This window comes from Haliotis asinina, chromosome 1 (assembly GCF_037392515.1).
Source record: "Haliotis asinina isolate JCU_RB_2024 chromosome 1, JCU_Hal_asi_v2, whole genome shotgun sequence".
NCBI lineage: Eukaryota > Metazoa > Mollusca > Gastropoda > Lepetellida > Haliotidae > Haliotis > Haliotis asinina.
The window spans coordinates 5162442-5178631 of NC_090280.1; the positions used below are offsets into that span (position 1 = coordinate 5162442).

At 40.0% G+C, this 16190-nt stretch overlaps 1 protein-coding gene across 1 annotated transcript; it reads right to left on the reverse strand.

The window, feature by feature from the left end:
• Positions 1-1130: 1130 nt before the first annotated feature.
• LOC137279766 (neural cell adhesion molecule 1-like) lies at positions 1131-14569 on the reverse strand. The gene is made up of 11 exons (XM_067811840.1): positions 14475-14569; positions 12070-12229; positions 11670-11806; positions 11285-11462; positions 10126-10262; positions 7539-7710; positions 7138-7274; positions 5051-5237; positions 4347-4483; positions 2956-3245; positions 1131-2160 (listed from the first exon to the last, which is right to left on the reverse strand). Exons 1-10 carry the CDS (start codon positions 14521-14523, stop codon positions 2959-2961), a joined length of 1581 nt encoding a protein of 526 aa, XP_067667941.1. The 5' UTR covers positions 14524-14569; the 3' UTR covers positions 1131-2160; positions 2956-2958.
• Between the last annotated feature and the right edge of the window lie 1621 nt (positions 14570-16190).

Here is a 16190-nt window from a genome sequence, read left to right on the forward strand (position 1 = left end):
GGATAACTGGCGTCTGGAACTACAGTGGATATTGTTTTACGCTTTGGATATCTATGATCAAAATCCTGTAGATTCTCCCTGCTCTTATCTTCGGGCGTCTTGGCGCTTTTTCGGATTATGAGCTATTTTATCTTCAAATGGGATTTGATTGGAATATGATATAAATATAGTCATTGATAAGATATTTTTTGCGTGCTTTAATTATACCATGACAAAGGGGTGATTTGTTCAAATTCACCCAGCACAAAATGGGTAGCAGGCAGCTTGGGTTATCAGGGTTATCAGGGCTATCAGGGCTGATAATGATCAGGCTGTGCGCTTTGAGCAGGATATTTACATGGAGCCCGTAAAGAAGGTGTTATATATATCCTGTTTATTATTACCGTAGTTCCTTCTCTAGCAGCAGGAGTCCGTATTTCAATTTCTGTATGGTTTCCACAGTTTTATTATCCGTGCATTTCTGCTTGTCGTACGAGGCGAGTAACGGAATCGGGTGGTCAGGATCGCTGACTTGGTTGACACATGTCTAGGTTTACCAATTGTGAAGATCGATGCTCATGCTGTTGATCACTGGATTGTCTGATCCAGACTCGATTAATTACAGACAGCCGCCATATAGCTGGAATATTGCTGAGTGCGGCGGAAAAGTAAACTCACTCACTCACTCATTTAGGGGTATATTTCAGTCAGATCATACGTTGTCATGAACGCAACACACCAGTTTTATACATGTGGAAATATGCATTAATTAATCTAAATCTCACAATCAAGGCACTCTCCGAACGATTAAAGACCTTAAGATTATAGTAGCCCTATATTCCTGGAGATTCGATACAGTTTTACACTTGACGACACTCGGTGGCGGGTGGCGGGTGGGGGTCGGGGTAGGGGTGGTATCCTACTTACTTTGCACATTGTATTTACTTTGTGCCTCTTGTATGTACAAGCTTCACCAGTTCTTGTACAATCTAACCGCCAAAATTTGTATGATCAACAAGCTACGTCAAGCATCTTCATGGACGATGTAAAATGGCATCATCCTCTAAATAGGAACACAAAGTCATCAATATCCGCCCCCAACCCCCCCCCCCCCCCCCCCCAGTAGTAAAACAATTTCCAATTCATTTCAATGTATTTCAGCTGTTTATTGTTTCCAAGCCAAATGACCCATAAGACACTGAATAATCTGTACGTGAATATCTCCATATGCGTATCAAAGGAGTTCACCCCGGATACGAAATACAATGCAATGTGTAGATATATTTTGGTAACATGAATTTATGATCAATTGGAATTCATTAAAAATATTAACCCATTGATATTTCTACTGTACTTGAAAATAAGAGGTACATCATCAAGAAGTTTTATACAGAGTTTGAGAGAGAGAGAGAGAGAGAGAGAGAGAGAGAGAGGGGGGGGGGGTAAGGGCGGGTGCTCAGTGGCTAAGTTTATTGTAACATATCCCTTTGCACAGGTAATCTGGTTGGTGGATGAATGTTTGGATTTGAACTAGAGATTGTGCAAAAATGGTCGAAGATATACATTGTGACAAAAGAGCACTTGCTCTTTGAATAACAAAAAGTGTGATATGTTCGAGGGACATACGGTAGCCTAATGGTTAAAGCGTCTACTGAAGACCCGGGTTCGATTCCCCAAAGGGGCATTATGTGTGGAGCCCATACATGGTGTCCAATGCCGTGATATTGCTTGAAGTTCGCTTATGATGGGGTAAAACCTTACTCACATACGTATTAGGGAGAAGGCAAGAGCAGCGTGCAAGTCACTGCAGAAGGCTGGATTGACTGTAGTTTGCAATGAAGTGGACATTTGTGACGTCATACTCTCCAACAATATTAATGCTAATGTGACAACTTCGTGTCGGTGAACACTTTACCCGCAAAGTTACCTCTCTACTTTAGAAAAAGTTGATACTGATTGTACTACGAATACGGTGCGGATGTTGAAGTCATCAGAATGTATGTAGTTATCACATCGGGTGTTGCAGCAGTACCGTCGTGTTCGGCTGTCCCTACGGGGTTCTGCCAATCGGGGTTGCTATCCCATCAGAAATGTAGAACCGCGGTGTAGCACGGACATCGGGATTAGTAGATTATCCCTCTGTATCTATCTTCAGACTGTTATCGGGGCTCGATGCATCATCTGAAAAGAACTATATTGTGTATATTTTATGTAGCTGTATTGTCATGACCGCAATAACAACACAGTAAAATGATGAGATACATTGTGTCATAAACGATCATATATATTGTGTATATTTTATGTAGCTGTATTGTCATGACTGCAATAACAACACAGTAAAATGATGAGATACATTGTGTCATAAACGATCATATATATTGTGTATATTTTATGTAGCTGTATTGTCATGACCGCAATAACAACACAGTAAAATGATGAGATACATTGTGTCATAAAAGATCATATATATTGTGTATATTTTATGTAGCTGTATTGTCATGACCGCAATAACAACACAGTAAAATGATGAGATACATTGTGTCATAAACGATCATATATATTGTGTATATTTTATGTAGCTGTATTGTCATGACCGCAACAACAACACAGTAAAATGATGAGATACATTGTGTCAAAAACGATCATATATATTGTGTATATTTTATGTAGCTGTATTGTCATGACCGCAATAACAACACAGTAAAATGATGAGATACATTGTGTCATAAACGATCATATATATTGTGTATATTTTGTGTAGCTGTATTGTCATGACCGCAATAACAACACAGTAAAATGATGAGATACATTGTGTCATAAACGAAAAGCTTCCTTGAAATGATGTATTAGCATTTTTCATGAACCGTGAAGGTCCTGTTTTTCTGTGAAAACTTCATTAAACATAAATCATCACTGACACCCACTTCCTCCAAATCCAATAGCAATTTGCTCATGGATAATTACAGACGGACGTACCTGTCAAACCGTTGTCATATTGACTGACGTGTAGCCACTGGAACCATATTTATTCACGGCATTTATCCTAATTTCGTAGACTGTTGCAGGTTTGAGACCACCCAGTGTCAGTTCAAGGGCGTGGTGGTCTCGAGGCATGGTCGGGTGGGTGGTCCATTGTCCGCCACGTTGTCTGTATTCTATGTTGAAACGTTGCTTGGTGTCTCCGTTGTATCCTTTATTCCATGTGATTGTAATGGAATTGGTGTCGACAAATGCAGCTTGAAGATTCGTCGGTGTATCTGGCTTTCCTGCACAAAAAGACAAATGTAGATGGAACGGCTCTCACAGGATGCGCTGAAGCCAAGGGACATAAACTGTAACTTGCACCATCAGTCTAACGTGACTAAATCACGGAGTCGTTTCATACATATTCCAAACAAATGCACACATTAAGACACACACGTACGCAGTCAAATTTACACAAACATATATTTCCCTTAACTCGTTCAGCAATAGCACGTCAAGGTACACCAGAAATAGGCTTCCAATACGGACGACCAAACGCTAACTACTGAATTACCCACCGCACCGAATTTGTAACATCACGGGAGGCATTTGTTCATTTAGATTGGAACCTCCTGAGATGGTGCGTTTTGTTCCAAAACATTCAAGTAAATTTAGTCTCTCCACTGTTTCTAATCGTAGAATATGTGTGATTTTAATATATTGCTAGATTTGTCTCAACGGCTAACGGCTGAAGGGATGATGTAAATCCAGCTAGGGCCCATGCAGGAAACAAATGTACAATCTATAGCCTATTTTAACATTGCAATTGTCATCTATAGCTAAACTGTTTTAGATTTAATTACTAGTTTTAAATTTCATATCTGAAATAATCTAGTTATATTATTGTCCTTCGTCGACTTTTTTTCATTATTTGCCATTATCTGCGATGTATGCCAGGTAATTGTTCTCATCACGATGTGAATGAAATATTGCCGATGTGACTCACTCACTCACTCACTCAAGCCCACCCACTCACTCACTAACTCATTTAGTTTGAGACAGTGTGGCCAAATTCACTCACTCACTCACTCACTCACTCACTCATATAGATTGAGACAGTGTGTCCAAATATCCAAACTGGATCATAATGAAACGCGATCATGGCACTATAATTGAATCAGGCGTCGCCACGGACTCAGACATTGCTTCATTGATGATCTACTGGGAGTGGTCGTAACTGTGAAGCTATGTTCTACAGCATCTCGCTGACCCACCTTCACTCTATGATCCAACATCTAACTGAAAACTTGTTCGCAGCAGCGTTATTCACTAACCAACCAACCCATCCACTCGCTCACTCACTCATTAACTCACTCACTAACTCATGCCCTTTTGCCATTTACCGTAGATATTAAGGTCAATGTCTTTTATCATGATGTTGCCCCCGACTGTACACCTGCAGGTGTATGTCCCATTTTCACCACTGGTCAGCTGGTCAAGCTGAAGACGCGTTGCATCCGGTAATACCACTGTGTACACCCTGCACACAGACAAAATGGGCACGTAAACTACAAAAACATGTAATTACATGTGTTCGTATCATGTATGACTGACCACAGGCAAAATGTTGCACAAATGGGGTTACGATCAGAAAGAAACTGACCAGTCGTCATGGATACGAGAGAAGCGAACAAAGGTTGGCAACGTACTTCCCTCACTTCGTTCGAAAATTATTTTTCATGTCAAAATAAAATATCGCCACCATCAACGGTATACATCCATTTCTTCACTGGGTGGTGCTCTCAGATTTCAAACCCCATGATTAGTAATTACTCACGTGAAATATATTTTGTTCAACAATGCAAGTGCAACTCGTGGTACATCAGACCGTTCTTCGCCTTCAATTGCCCTTGCCAGCTTCCGGTTCAACGGAGTGAAGGAACAGGGTACACTTGCACAAAGCGATCTTAGCGCTATAATGACTGTAACTCCCATTCCCCAACATAGGCTTAAGATAGTCGTAGTGCTAATATCGCTTTGTGCAAGTAGGATGAAGGGGCTATTATCCTTGTTGAATTACGAGAGATGCCGAGTAATACGGATATACCTGTTGCGTGTGGGACCATCTTTCATGTAAAGTCCAATGATATTGTCATGTTTGTCCAGCCACTCGAACTTGGCATCTCTCAGCTGTTTGCCTGAAAGTCCCTTCACTTTGCAATACATGGATCCTGAAGTGCCCTTCTTCCGCCTTATGCTGCTTTCTGCTGGACTTATAACGATTTGAGGAGCGGCTGAAATAAACCAACACACTTGTCAGACAAAAGTTGATGAAATTGGATTTATGAATATATTAGTTGGATGACAGCCTTGAGAAACTTGAAACGTATTTCAGTCTTGTCACAGCGCTATGGAATATGACAGTTACAAAGCTTCAGCAAACGAGTTAGCAAAAGAGCTGAAATCACTGTGCACGGTATTGGCAATCCGAGAAAAATATTCCATTTTAAGATGTGAACGAAGTCTTCAAAGTTTCGGGGATGGAGGTTTGCCTGAGTTCTGTGGCGACGACGATAATGTGGTCACTGCTGTTATGACACGTGTTAAGTGGCAGTGTTACCTGTGTTATAACAATGTTCCAAATGTTATTCATTAAATATGGGATAATGAGAAGTAGTGTGTTACACTTAGTTTCGTGCAATATCCAGACAGAATTCTGTGAGGTACAACAACGCTGTGGACTTTTCCACTATATTGTGACCCAGGGAGACTAAGAATTTTCTTGAGTCCCGTTCTTAGATATGTAATTAGATCGATATTCCAGCAATATAACGACTGAGGACACTAGAAATAGACGTCACACATTGAGCCTATGTGGGCAGATCGTGCGGGACGAACGAACACTTTATCCCACTGCCATTATTCCAGTATATAAGGTATACTGACGTTTAGCTCAAATCTCTCATTACGTCTCAAGTCACCAGAAGGCCATCAATGGCGTAGGGATCATTCCTACCGTGGATGCTTAGTCTAAGTTACTCCACCATTGTTGCAGCGGGGTGAATGTTACTATCTGTGCCCCCCACCCACCCCTTGCCATAATCAGTGCGTGTATTACAGGCTTTATTGTCATAATCACTGCTTGTATTACAGTCTTTATTGCCACAATCACTGCTTGTAGTACAATGTCGTTATTGTCATAATCGTTGTTTATATTACAGGCGTTATTGCCATAATCACTGCTTGTATTACATTGCCGCTATTGCCACAACCACTGCAAATATTACACTGTTATTATTTTCATAATCACTGCTTGTATTACAATGTCTCTATTGCCACAATCCCTGCTTGTGGTACAATGTCGTTATTGACATAATCACTGCTTGTATTACATTGTCGCTATTGCCACAACCACTGCAAATATTACACTGTTATTATTTTCATAATCACTGCTTGTATTACAATGTCTCTATTGCCACAATCCCTGCTTGTGGTACAATGTCGTTATTGTCATAATCGTTGTTTATATTACAGGCTTTATTGTCATAATCACTGCTTGTATTACAATGCCTCTATTGCCACAACCACTGCAAATATTACACTGTTATTATTTTCATAATCACTGTTCGTATTTTAATGTCTCTATTGCCACAACCCCGGTTTGTAGTACACAGTCGTTATTGCTTTAATCACTGCGTGTATTGCACTGTCCTTGTAAATATTTATTGTCAATCTGTTTCACACTGCCACTGTTATATATGTGATGTGATTTGTATTATGTTCTGAACGTAGTTAAGATGGATTATTATTGACATCGCTTTGGTTTCTTTTCTGTTGATTTACGGACCGATTCCGGATTAGTGGAGTCGTTGGGCATTTTTATGAATGGGTACTTCGTGTAAGTAACACAGTAAAGCTGTATGGTAACAATTATTGTGAGTGCATTTTCATACTCTTTATATGACATGATGTACCTTCGAAATACCCTGTGCTCTTGGTTCGCCGTATCACCAAAGACCTGAATGACTTTGAGTGCCCTTCCAAATGAAGATCATCATGATAGAACTTAACAACCCACTAGCTAATGTGCACGGTGCTCGTCATTGTCAGACGTTGACCGCTGTTTGTTAAATATACCAAAGCAAGAGCACGCGGATGGATTAAAAATTTAGTTTTTGTTCCTCGAATATTTACCCTGAAATTGGAGTTGAATTCCTTTATAGACTGTATTTCCGTCAATTTTGACCCGGCAATAATACTTTCCTTTGTCTCTTTTTAACAACTCGTCAAAGAACAGCGTGCTGCCCATGGAGGTCTGGTGTGCAAAGTATCTGTAACAACCATCTGGTAACTGAAGTCTTTTAAAAGGCAATACAGGCAGAGGCATCAGTAAGATGTTAACCATACCCTCTTGATATAACTACTTTTGCAAGGTACAAGGCTATCTGACATTAAATGAAGACGAGAAGAGAAATACTGACACCACATGCACGTCAGTCTGGTGACTAATCATATTGTAATGACGTTGAAATGATATCATAAATATAAACAGGATGCACTCATTTGTTCGGGTGCATGATGGGAAACAGTTCTACCTGTTTGATCGAGGACAACACTTCTCATAGCCAGATATGGTGTAACCGTTTGCGTACAACCAGTCCACAGTTACATTTCGGCCTCCTTGTGTTTCGGTCACTTGGCATTTGATAGCTGTGCCTGTCTGCATTTCCACCCTTACAACGTCTTCTTGTGGAAATGTTACAACCCCTGGAACAATAGAATTAGTAGATGAATTGGTAGAGGAGATCATACACAGAGAAGGAAATCTATGCATTTTAAAACGAGTAAACATGTGATCCTATGTAGTGTACATAGCAGTGGTGCATGGATGAACTTAGCCGTGGCATATTAATGCACATAGCAGTAGTATATGGATGTACACAGCAGTGGTATATTAATGTACATAGCAGTAGTATATGGATGTACGTAGCAGTGGTATATTAATATACATAGCAGTAGTATATGGATGTACACAGCAGTGGTATATTAATGTACATAGCAGTAGTATATGGATGTACGTAGCAGTGGTATATTAATATACATAGCAGTAGCATATGGATGTACGTAGCAGTGGTATATTAATGTACATAGCAGTGGTATATGGATGTACAAAGCAGTGGTATATGGATGTACGTAGCAGTGGTATATGGATGTACGTAGCAGTGGTATATTGATGTACATAGCAGTGGTATATGGATGTACATAGCAGTGGTAAATGGATGTACGTAGCAATAGTATATTACTATACATAGCAGTAGTATATGGATGTACGTAGCAGTGGTATATTGATGTACATAGCAGTAGTACATGGATGTACGTAGCAGTGCTATTTTAATGTACAAAGCAGTAGCATATGGATGTACGTAGCAATAGTATATTACTATACATAGCAGTAGCATATGGATGTACATAGCAGTGGTAAATGGATGTACGTAGCAATAGTAAAGAGATGTACTTAGCAGTGGTATTTGGATCTACGTAGCAATGGCATATGGATGTACTCAGCAATGATACGTTAATGTACATAGCAGTAGTATATGGATGTACGTAGCAGTGGTATATTAATGTACAAAGCAGTAGCATATGGATGTACGTAGCAGTGGTATATGGATCTACGTAGCAGTAGTATATGGATGTACGTCGCAGTGGTATATTAATGTACATAGCAGTAGCATATGGATGTACGTAGCAATAGTATATTACTATACATAGCAGTAGTATATGGATGTACACAGCAGTGGTATATTGATATACATAGCAGTAGTATATGGATGTACGTAGCAGTGGTATATTGATGTACATAGCAGTGGTATATGGATGTACATAGCAGTAGTATATGTATGTACGTAGCATTGGTATATTAATGTATATAGCAGTTTTGTATGGGTGTACATAGCAGTAGCATATGGATGTACGTAGCAGTGGTATATGGATGTACAAAGCAGTGGTATATTGATGTACAAAGTAATGGTATATTAATGCACTTAGCAGTGGTATATGGATGTACATAGCAGTGGTATATGGATGAACGTAGCAGTAGTATATTAATGTACATAGCAGTAGTGTATGGATCTACATGGCAGTGGTATATGGATGTACATAGCAGTAACATATGGATGTACATAGCAGTGGTATATGGATGTAGATAGCAGTGGTGTATGGATGTACATGCAGTGGTATATTAATATATACAGCAGTAATATATGGATGAACGTAGCAGTAGTATATTAATGTACATAGTAGTAGTGTATGGATGTACGTAGCAGTGGTATATGGATGTACAAAGCAGTGGTATATTGATGTACAAAGTAATGGTATATTAATGCACTTAGCAGTGGTATATGGATGTACATAGCAGTGGTATATGGATGAACGTAGCAGTAGTATATTAATGTACATAGCAGTAGTGTATGGATCTACATGGCAGTGGTATATGGATGTACATAGCAGTAACATATGGATGTACATAGCAGTGGTATATGGATGTAGATAGCAGTGGTGTATGGATGTACATGCAGTGGTATATTAATATATACAGCAGTAATATATGGATGAACGTAGCAGTAGTATATTAATGTACATAGTAGTAGTGTATGGATGTACATAGCAGTGGTATATGGATGGACACAGCAGTTCTATATTAATGTACAAAGCAGTAGCACATGGATGTACGTAGCAGTGGTATATGGATGTACGTAGCAGTAGCATATGGATGTACGTAGCCGTGGTATATTTATGTATATAGCTGTGGTATATTTATGTACATAGCAGTGCTATATGGATGTACGTAGCAGTGGTATATTTATGTATATAGCAGTGGTATATGAATGTACGTAGCAGTGGTATATGGATGTACATAGCAGTGGTATATTTATGTGCATGGCAGTGGTATATTGATGTACATAGCAGTGGTATATGAATGTACGTAACAGTGGTATATGAATGTACGTAGCAGTGGTATATGGATGTACGTAGCAGTGGTATATTTATGTACATAGCAGTGGTATATTGATGTACATAGTAGCATTGTATGACTGTACATAGCAGTGGTATAATATTGCACGTGGTAGCCGTCTAATGCTTCAGTGTGACCTACGTCTCACTTGATAGTTATTGACTTACCATAAACATTAAGACGAACCGATTTGTGTTTCGTTACACCTTCATGTGAAACTCTGCATGTGTATTTGCCGTGGTCTTCGGCTTTCACTTGATCAAACTTTAGCCGACATCTCCGATCACGGTGTACTGTGTAGACCCTGAAGCGGCAGGAGGTGCGACTATGTTCATAGGAAACATTTCAAACATATTGTTTGTGATTGGGGTGAGTTTTGACGCCCAGAAATGCCTTCAGGATTCCAAGACAGTGGATGAATCTTGCAAATTTTGGTACCTGGTAAACTAAAGTACTCACTTCAGAATTGTTCAGTCATATTGCAACGTATGTACATGATTTCACGTGCAAATCACGAGTGGTCTCTCCTTTACTGATTACTGGAGAGTCACGTGGCATCACTCTGGATTCAGAGCCAGAACGTGGGCGAGCACTTGTCCTCATTATCTGTGCCAGAGGTACATCATTCACGCCATGTGTTTATCTATAATTTGGTACGCCAGATTGACAACAACCATAAATGGGCCATCTTAGCCTTTACGTGTCATATTCCCATTCGTCCATGCAGGAAGTAAATGAACTGCAAGTCCCCATGGCCTTTCAGTTGTTGGCAATGTAACACTGTTCTAGATTGTATCGTCTTCTAACATTACACTGAGTTAGATATTATGTTTATATTCATAACTGTGAATAATTAATAACTATATTCTAGTAGGTTTTTCTGTCCTTTTTTGACAGGTGTTTATAAAATTTCCCATAGTTATTCTACAATTATTACTTGATTCTATTTTCGACATGGCTGAAATATTGCCGATGTTACTTCAAATTTCAACTGACTCACTCATATTACTACACAGTGACAACTGGATTAAACCACACATCTATGCACCTACGGGTCGAGTGGTTAAAGCATTCGCCGAAGACCCTGGTTCGATTCTCCACACAGGTAGAACGCTCGAGGTCTTATTCTGGTGTCCATACCCCTCCCTCGTGACATTGCTGTAAAATTTCTATAAACGTCGTACCTTCTCTTTCACCCCTAATATAGTGAACTAAACTTAAGCAGTTCATTATTTAGAACGTGGTATTGATGTAGTTCTTTATGTACATACGGGTTATAATATGTATAATGCAGTATATTGTGAATCATTCCACACAAATCAGTACCTGTTGGTTTTCGGATCACTTTCATTGAGCGGTCCAATGGGTCCCATGTTGTTGTCCAGCCATTCCAACTTCGCATGACCGCGGGACAGTCCCACAACTTCACAGTGTAGGGTATAGCTACCCGAGTCTTCGACTCGTGACGTATCTTCAGGTGGGTTGAGGATAATGTCCTGGGTTTCTAGAGAGTGGTTTAAGCATGAATACTCAAACAACTATATTTGAGGGTGACGACCAACAGACCATAGACAGTTTCTACTCACAAAAGAAGCGAGTGAAGAACGCTGGGCACTTCGAACAATATTTAAGGTAGTAATTGAGGAGGGCTGTGAATCAGGGAGGGAGATAGGTTTACCAATATTTGTCAGATTTTATGCAAGTGGCCAACCTTCGAAATAGAGCTGCACTGATTTACTCATGTTCCTGCCGAAGATATCACCTCTGCAGGTGTATGTACCAGCGTCTTTGTCGTTCCAGTTTTCGAAGAACAAATATAAGCTGGAGTCATACCTGCTTGCGAATATGCTACAAAGAAAGATAGGACAAGATAGAATGGGTATCGGGGATTCAAATTAAGTCAGACTGGATTCGGTTCTGTTCCCAGTAGACTGTAAACAACAATATCTATAGAAACAAGTACCAAAGCACAAGAAGAACGCTGTTACACAAAGAACGAGCACTAGGACCGTTAGAACATCCACACAGTATTGGGGCAACATACCCAACTTTAGTTCAACAACAAATAAACAGAACAGTAGAATATCATGACAGAATACATGATCATGTACCTTCGGTCGCTGGAGCGTCCAATAATATCGTCGTTCCTGTCCAACCATTCCAGATGCTCATAGCTGTTTGACAGTCCAGGAACTTTGCAGTAAATAGAAAACACTTTCGGGTTGTTCCCTATTTCATCTACTGGTGGGCCAATAACAATCTCCTGGGCAACTGAAACAGTCACGGTAATGTCAAGCAGTGGAAGTGGTGTGACTGCTATCTGACATCAGGGTGAGGCAGGTACATTGAAGAATATCACATCCCCATACTCATGATCTAGAAACTTATCCATGATCGCAGAGGGTACCTGCTCTCTGATTTCATCCTGGGGCACACTCAGGACATGATCCAGGACCTCCTTGTCTCTAATCTCACATAGGACCCGGGCCTCGTCGTGGACCTTAACCAGCACCTTACCCAGGGCCCATTCAAGGACATCATCCGTGATTTTAACCAGGACTTTAACAGGACTTTGCCTGGGTTCGTCTCCATGACCGTATCCGGATCTTACACAGCATCATGCTCGTGACCTGATGAGAATCTCATCCGGTATTTTATCCATGGCATTATCAGGACTTAACCCAGCATCTTATGCATTACCTTAACAGGGTGTCTCCCATGATCGTATCCATGTAGTCCTAGAACAAATGCTAGAAAGGTCCCTCACTTTTAGGATCTCTAAGCAGCAGCAAACGTGTTATCCAGTAATTACTATGACACCTCATACACCCCAAGAATTCTTGTTAATATGGAACTATCCAGAGGATGTATCAGGTTGATAATACAAACTGGGTTCTAGTGTCCACATGTTCATAGACCAACTGCATGAGTATTGCTCACATGGTCTAATGGACGGTGCCAAGCACTGGTATTCAACATGGTCAAGATATGCAGTATGGGCGATAAAGATGAGTGTATCATATTACCTGATGTTCATGCTGTCTCTACATTTGGCCTTGGAGCACATGATCTTATAAGGACCATATCCATGACCTTATCATCAGCTTTTCCAGGATCGTATCCATGACCTTATCATCAGCTTTTCCAGGATCGTATCCATGACCTTATCATCAGCTTTTCCAGGATCGTATCCATGACCTTATCATCAGCTTTTCCAGGATCGTATCCATGACCTTATCATCAGCTTTTCCAGGATCGTATCCATGACCTTATCATCAGCTTTTCCAGGATCGTATCCATGACCTTATCATCAGCTTTTCCAGGATCGTATCCATGACCTTATCATCAGCTTTTCCAGGATCGTATCCATGACCTTATCATCAGCTTTTCCAGGATCGTATCCATGACCTTATCATCAGCTTTTCCAGGATCGTATCCATGACCTTATCATCAGCTTTTCCAGGATCGTATCCATGACCTTTCAAGGACCTCACACAGGGTTTTACTCTAATAGTCATATGACTTCCATACTGATCATTTAGAAATGGCTGCCAACGTTGTTTGGCAATGTGACAATTACTAGGAGTTAAGTACCCAATAGGAATAACAAACTCTGTGTAAAAGTACTCAGTTCTTAACTAATGGGAGCATACGAAATGCTGGTTAATCCTGAAACATTTGTAAATACTCAGACATGGGAGTAAATACCCAATTGCTTGAAAACTTATCTGGAGCTATACAAGCGACACTAAATTAGTCCATAGTCCAAATTAGACCAGCGTAGGTTACCACATTCACGGACGTTGCTGAGCCACTGCATTTATATGGCATTTCACTTCCCCTCACCTGACCGATTCACGTGGATTGCATGCCAGGTATTTGTCCGAAATTTCAATCCAAACCAGTTAATGATCCAATATTAGATCATAAAACAACTACGGAATCAAAGTCAGTTACCACGACAAATAGTTCAAGTAATTAAAAGCAAGAATGAAAACGCCCTAAAACAGATATTTGCACTGCTTTATGAGGTAGAGCGATACGAGTTCAGGTCCCTGTTAGCAATACTAGCAATATCACGGGGGATATCAGAAATGGGCTTCAGCCATGCTTCATTTAGAAGAGTCCATGCAGCTGGCAGAAGTACTCTTAGTCTCCATGACATTTAGAATGGTGTTCTACTTTCAGTTGTCTGCGATCTGTAGCGATAGTTATCTTTTGTAGTTATGATATGGCTAAAATATTACCGACGTGACTTTAAATTAATTCACTCACTCATGTGAAAGGGCAGATTGTGTCTCCACTGGGATCCTCCCGTAACGTTCAAAAAACGTTCTTCTGACACACGGGACATGATAATCTGAACAAGACAGAACAGATTTCACATCTTCCATTCTCCGTTAGTCGTGTCGACTCATAACGTACACACAATATTTGCATAAAATATTTCATGATGGATCAGCTTGTAATCAATTTATACCCCTAAAAAGCTCCGTTTCTAATAAACTGTACTTACAGGCAGGGAAGGGGCTCAAACATATCACCATTAGCAGTGTGTACTTCATGTCAGCATGCGATCTTGTGGTGAGGGACACGTAGAATGGTTGTTGACGAGTCGCTAATGGACAGAGTGTCGCATTACAATTGACGTGAAGGAACGTTGAAGCATGTGTAAGTGTACACATCTGATCGTGTCAAACATTAGTTGGGATGATAACATGGTCGGCGGTTGCAAGGTCAATAACATGTTTGGCGTTTGTTCCCAGCTAATGGGGCAGACGAATTCAATCGTTGACATGTTCATATGTTATAGGCATGAAAGTATAATATTGATAAAGATAGAACATGGAGTGTAAGTAAATTCTTGGTCAGAAAGGGAGTCATGTTTAGAAGACAAATAGTTTGGTTTGGTTTGGTTTGGTTTGGTTCCGGGATTCATTGAATTCAACATAGCCAAAGATTAGCGTTTAAAACCGACGTGGGTTTGTGTCCTTGATGATTTTGTGCAGTTCATTAATACTCACTAGACACGGAAGTTGCTAAATTGTTCACCTCGAAACTCACAGCAGGACAGGTTATTATGGAATGAGCCACGTTTTCCACGTAAATCGGAAATTCTGCTGGCAAGGAAGGATAAGAAACTGTTTACAAGAGTGACGGGATCATTTCCTTTAGGTAAAATGACGATAAAAGGAATGGTATCCCAGGTATGGGATAACTAGCATGTGAAACACCTACCTGTCAGGTAAAATGGCGACCATCTTACCTTCAGGAGCTATTATCTACATATGTAGACCAACCTTCGCAACTCTTTGAACTTCTCCCTTCCATATACGAGATTGAAACATTCCTCAGCATCTTGTTTTCCATCTATGATGCGAATGTGGAACAATATTCCCATAGGAATAAGACAAATAGATTCTTTCACAGGTTTTAAATTCAAAATTGAAAGTAACTGTAGCCCCGGGGTTTTTTTTTGTCTGGTACAAGGAGATTGAACATTCTCCACACACAACTAAGGTACAATACAAGTCCGCTAAATTTCGTCTTATTCAGAATTATTTTAAGATAGGATGCTTCTTGTACCTGTGGTTGTTCTGGTGAAAACTCATGGCACTACCTTTAAGAATGTCCTTTATATACAACGCAACGTAAAGAATTGTTTGTAAATGTAAATACCCTCGTGAAACATCGCATACCCATAAATTTAGATTTATTGTCGTTTTGTCATGCTTCTGTCACTTCATGAACACGCAGTATTATATGATGCAATTTCAGAAAGTAGTCAAATGCAATATATGGCATATTTGGGATTTCACGTTCTCAGTAAAGTACAAATTCTAGTACTTTTTCGTTTGAGTCCCATCCGGGAATCGAACCCCCACCCTCAGAGTCAGGCACCTAATCGTCAGCACACAAAGTCAGCCGCCTAGCCCGCTCAACCACCCAGTTGTCCGACTTTCTGACTTTGCGGAAGCAACACAGGGCAGCCAGCAAAAGCAATGTAATTTGTGTAAATAATATACCACTTACAGTTTTATGATGAGAATTGTAATTCATGTAGTTTGTTTTTTTTTCATGTGAATAGTGCATCATGTATGATCAGCCGCCTAGCCAGCTCAGGCACCACGACTTCCACTGTTTTAACATGTACACAGATATATTAAGTTAACTGAAAGATTTTTGTAGTTTATTCTTGCATATATTATTCTTGCATATATTATTGCCACAA

Coding starts and splice junctions, on each gene's coding strand:
- LOC137279766 (XM_067811840.1), bottom strand. CDS start 14,523: ATGAAGTACACACTGCTAATGGTGATATGTTTGAGCCCCTTCCCTGCC. Junction 12,230..14,474: donor TTTGAGCCCCTTCCCTGCCT/GTAAGTACAGTT, acceptor TGACTGTTTCAG/TTGCCCAGGAGATTGTTATT. Junction 5,238..7,137: donor AATTCAACTCCAATTTCAGG/GTAAATATTCGA, acceptor GGTTTATTTCAG/CCGCTCCTCAAATCGTTATA.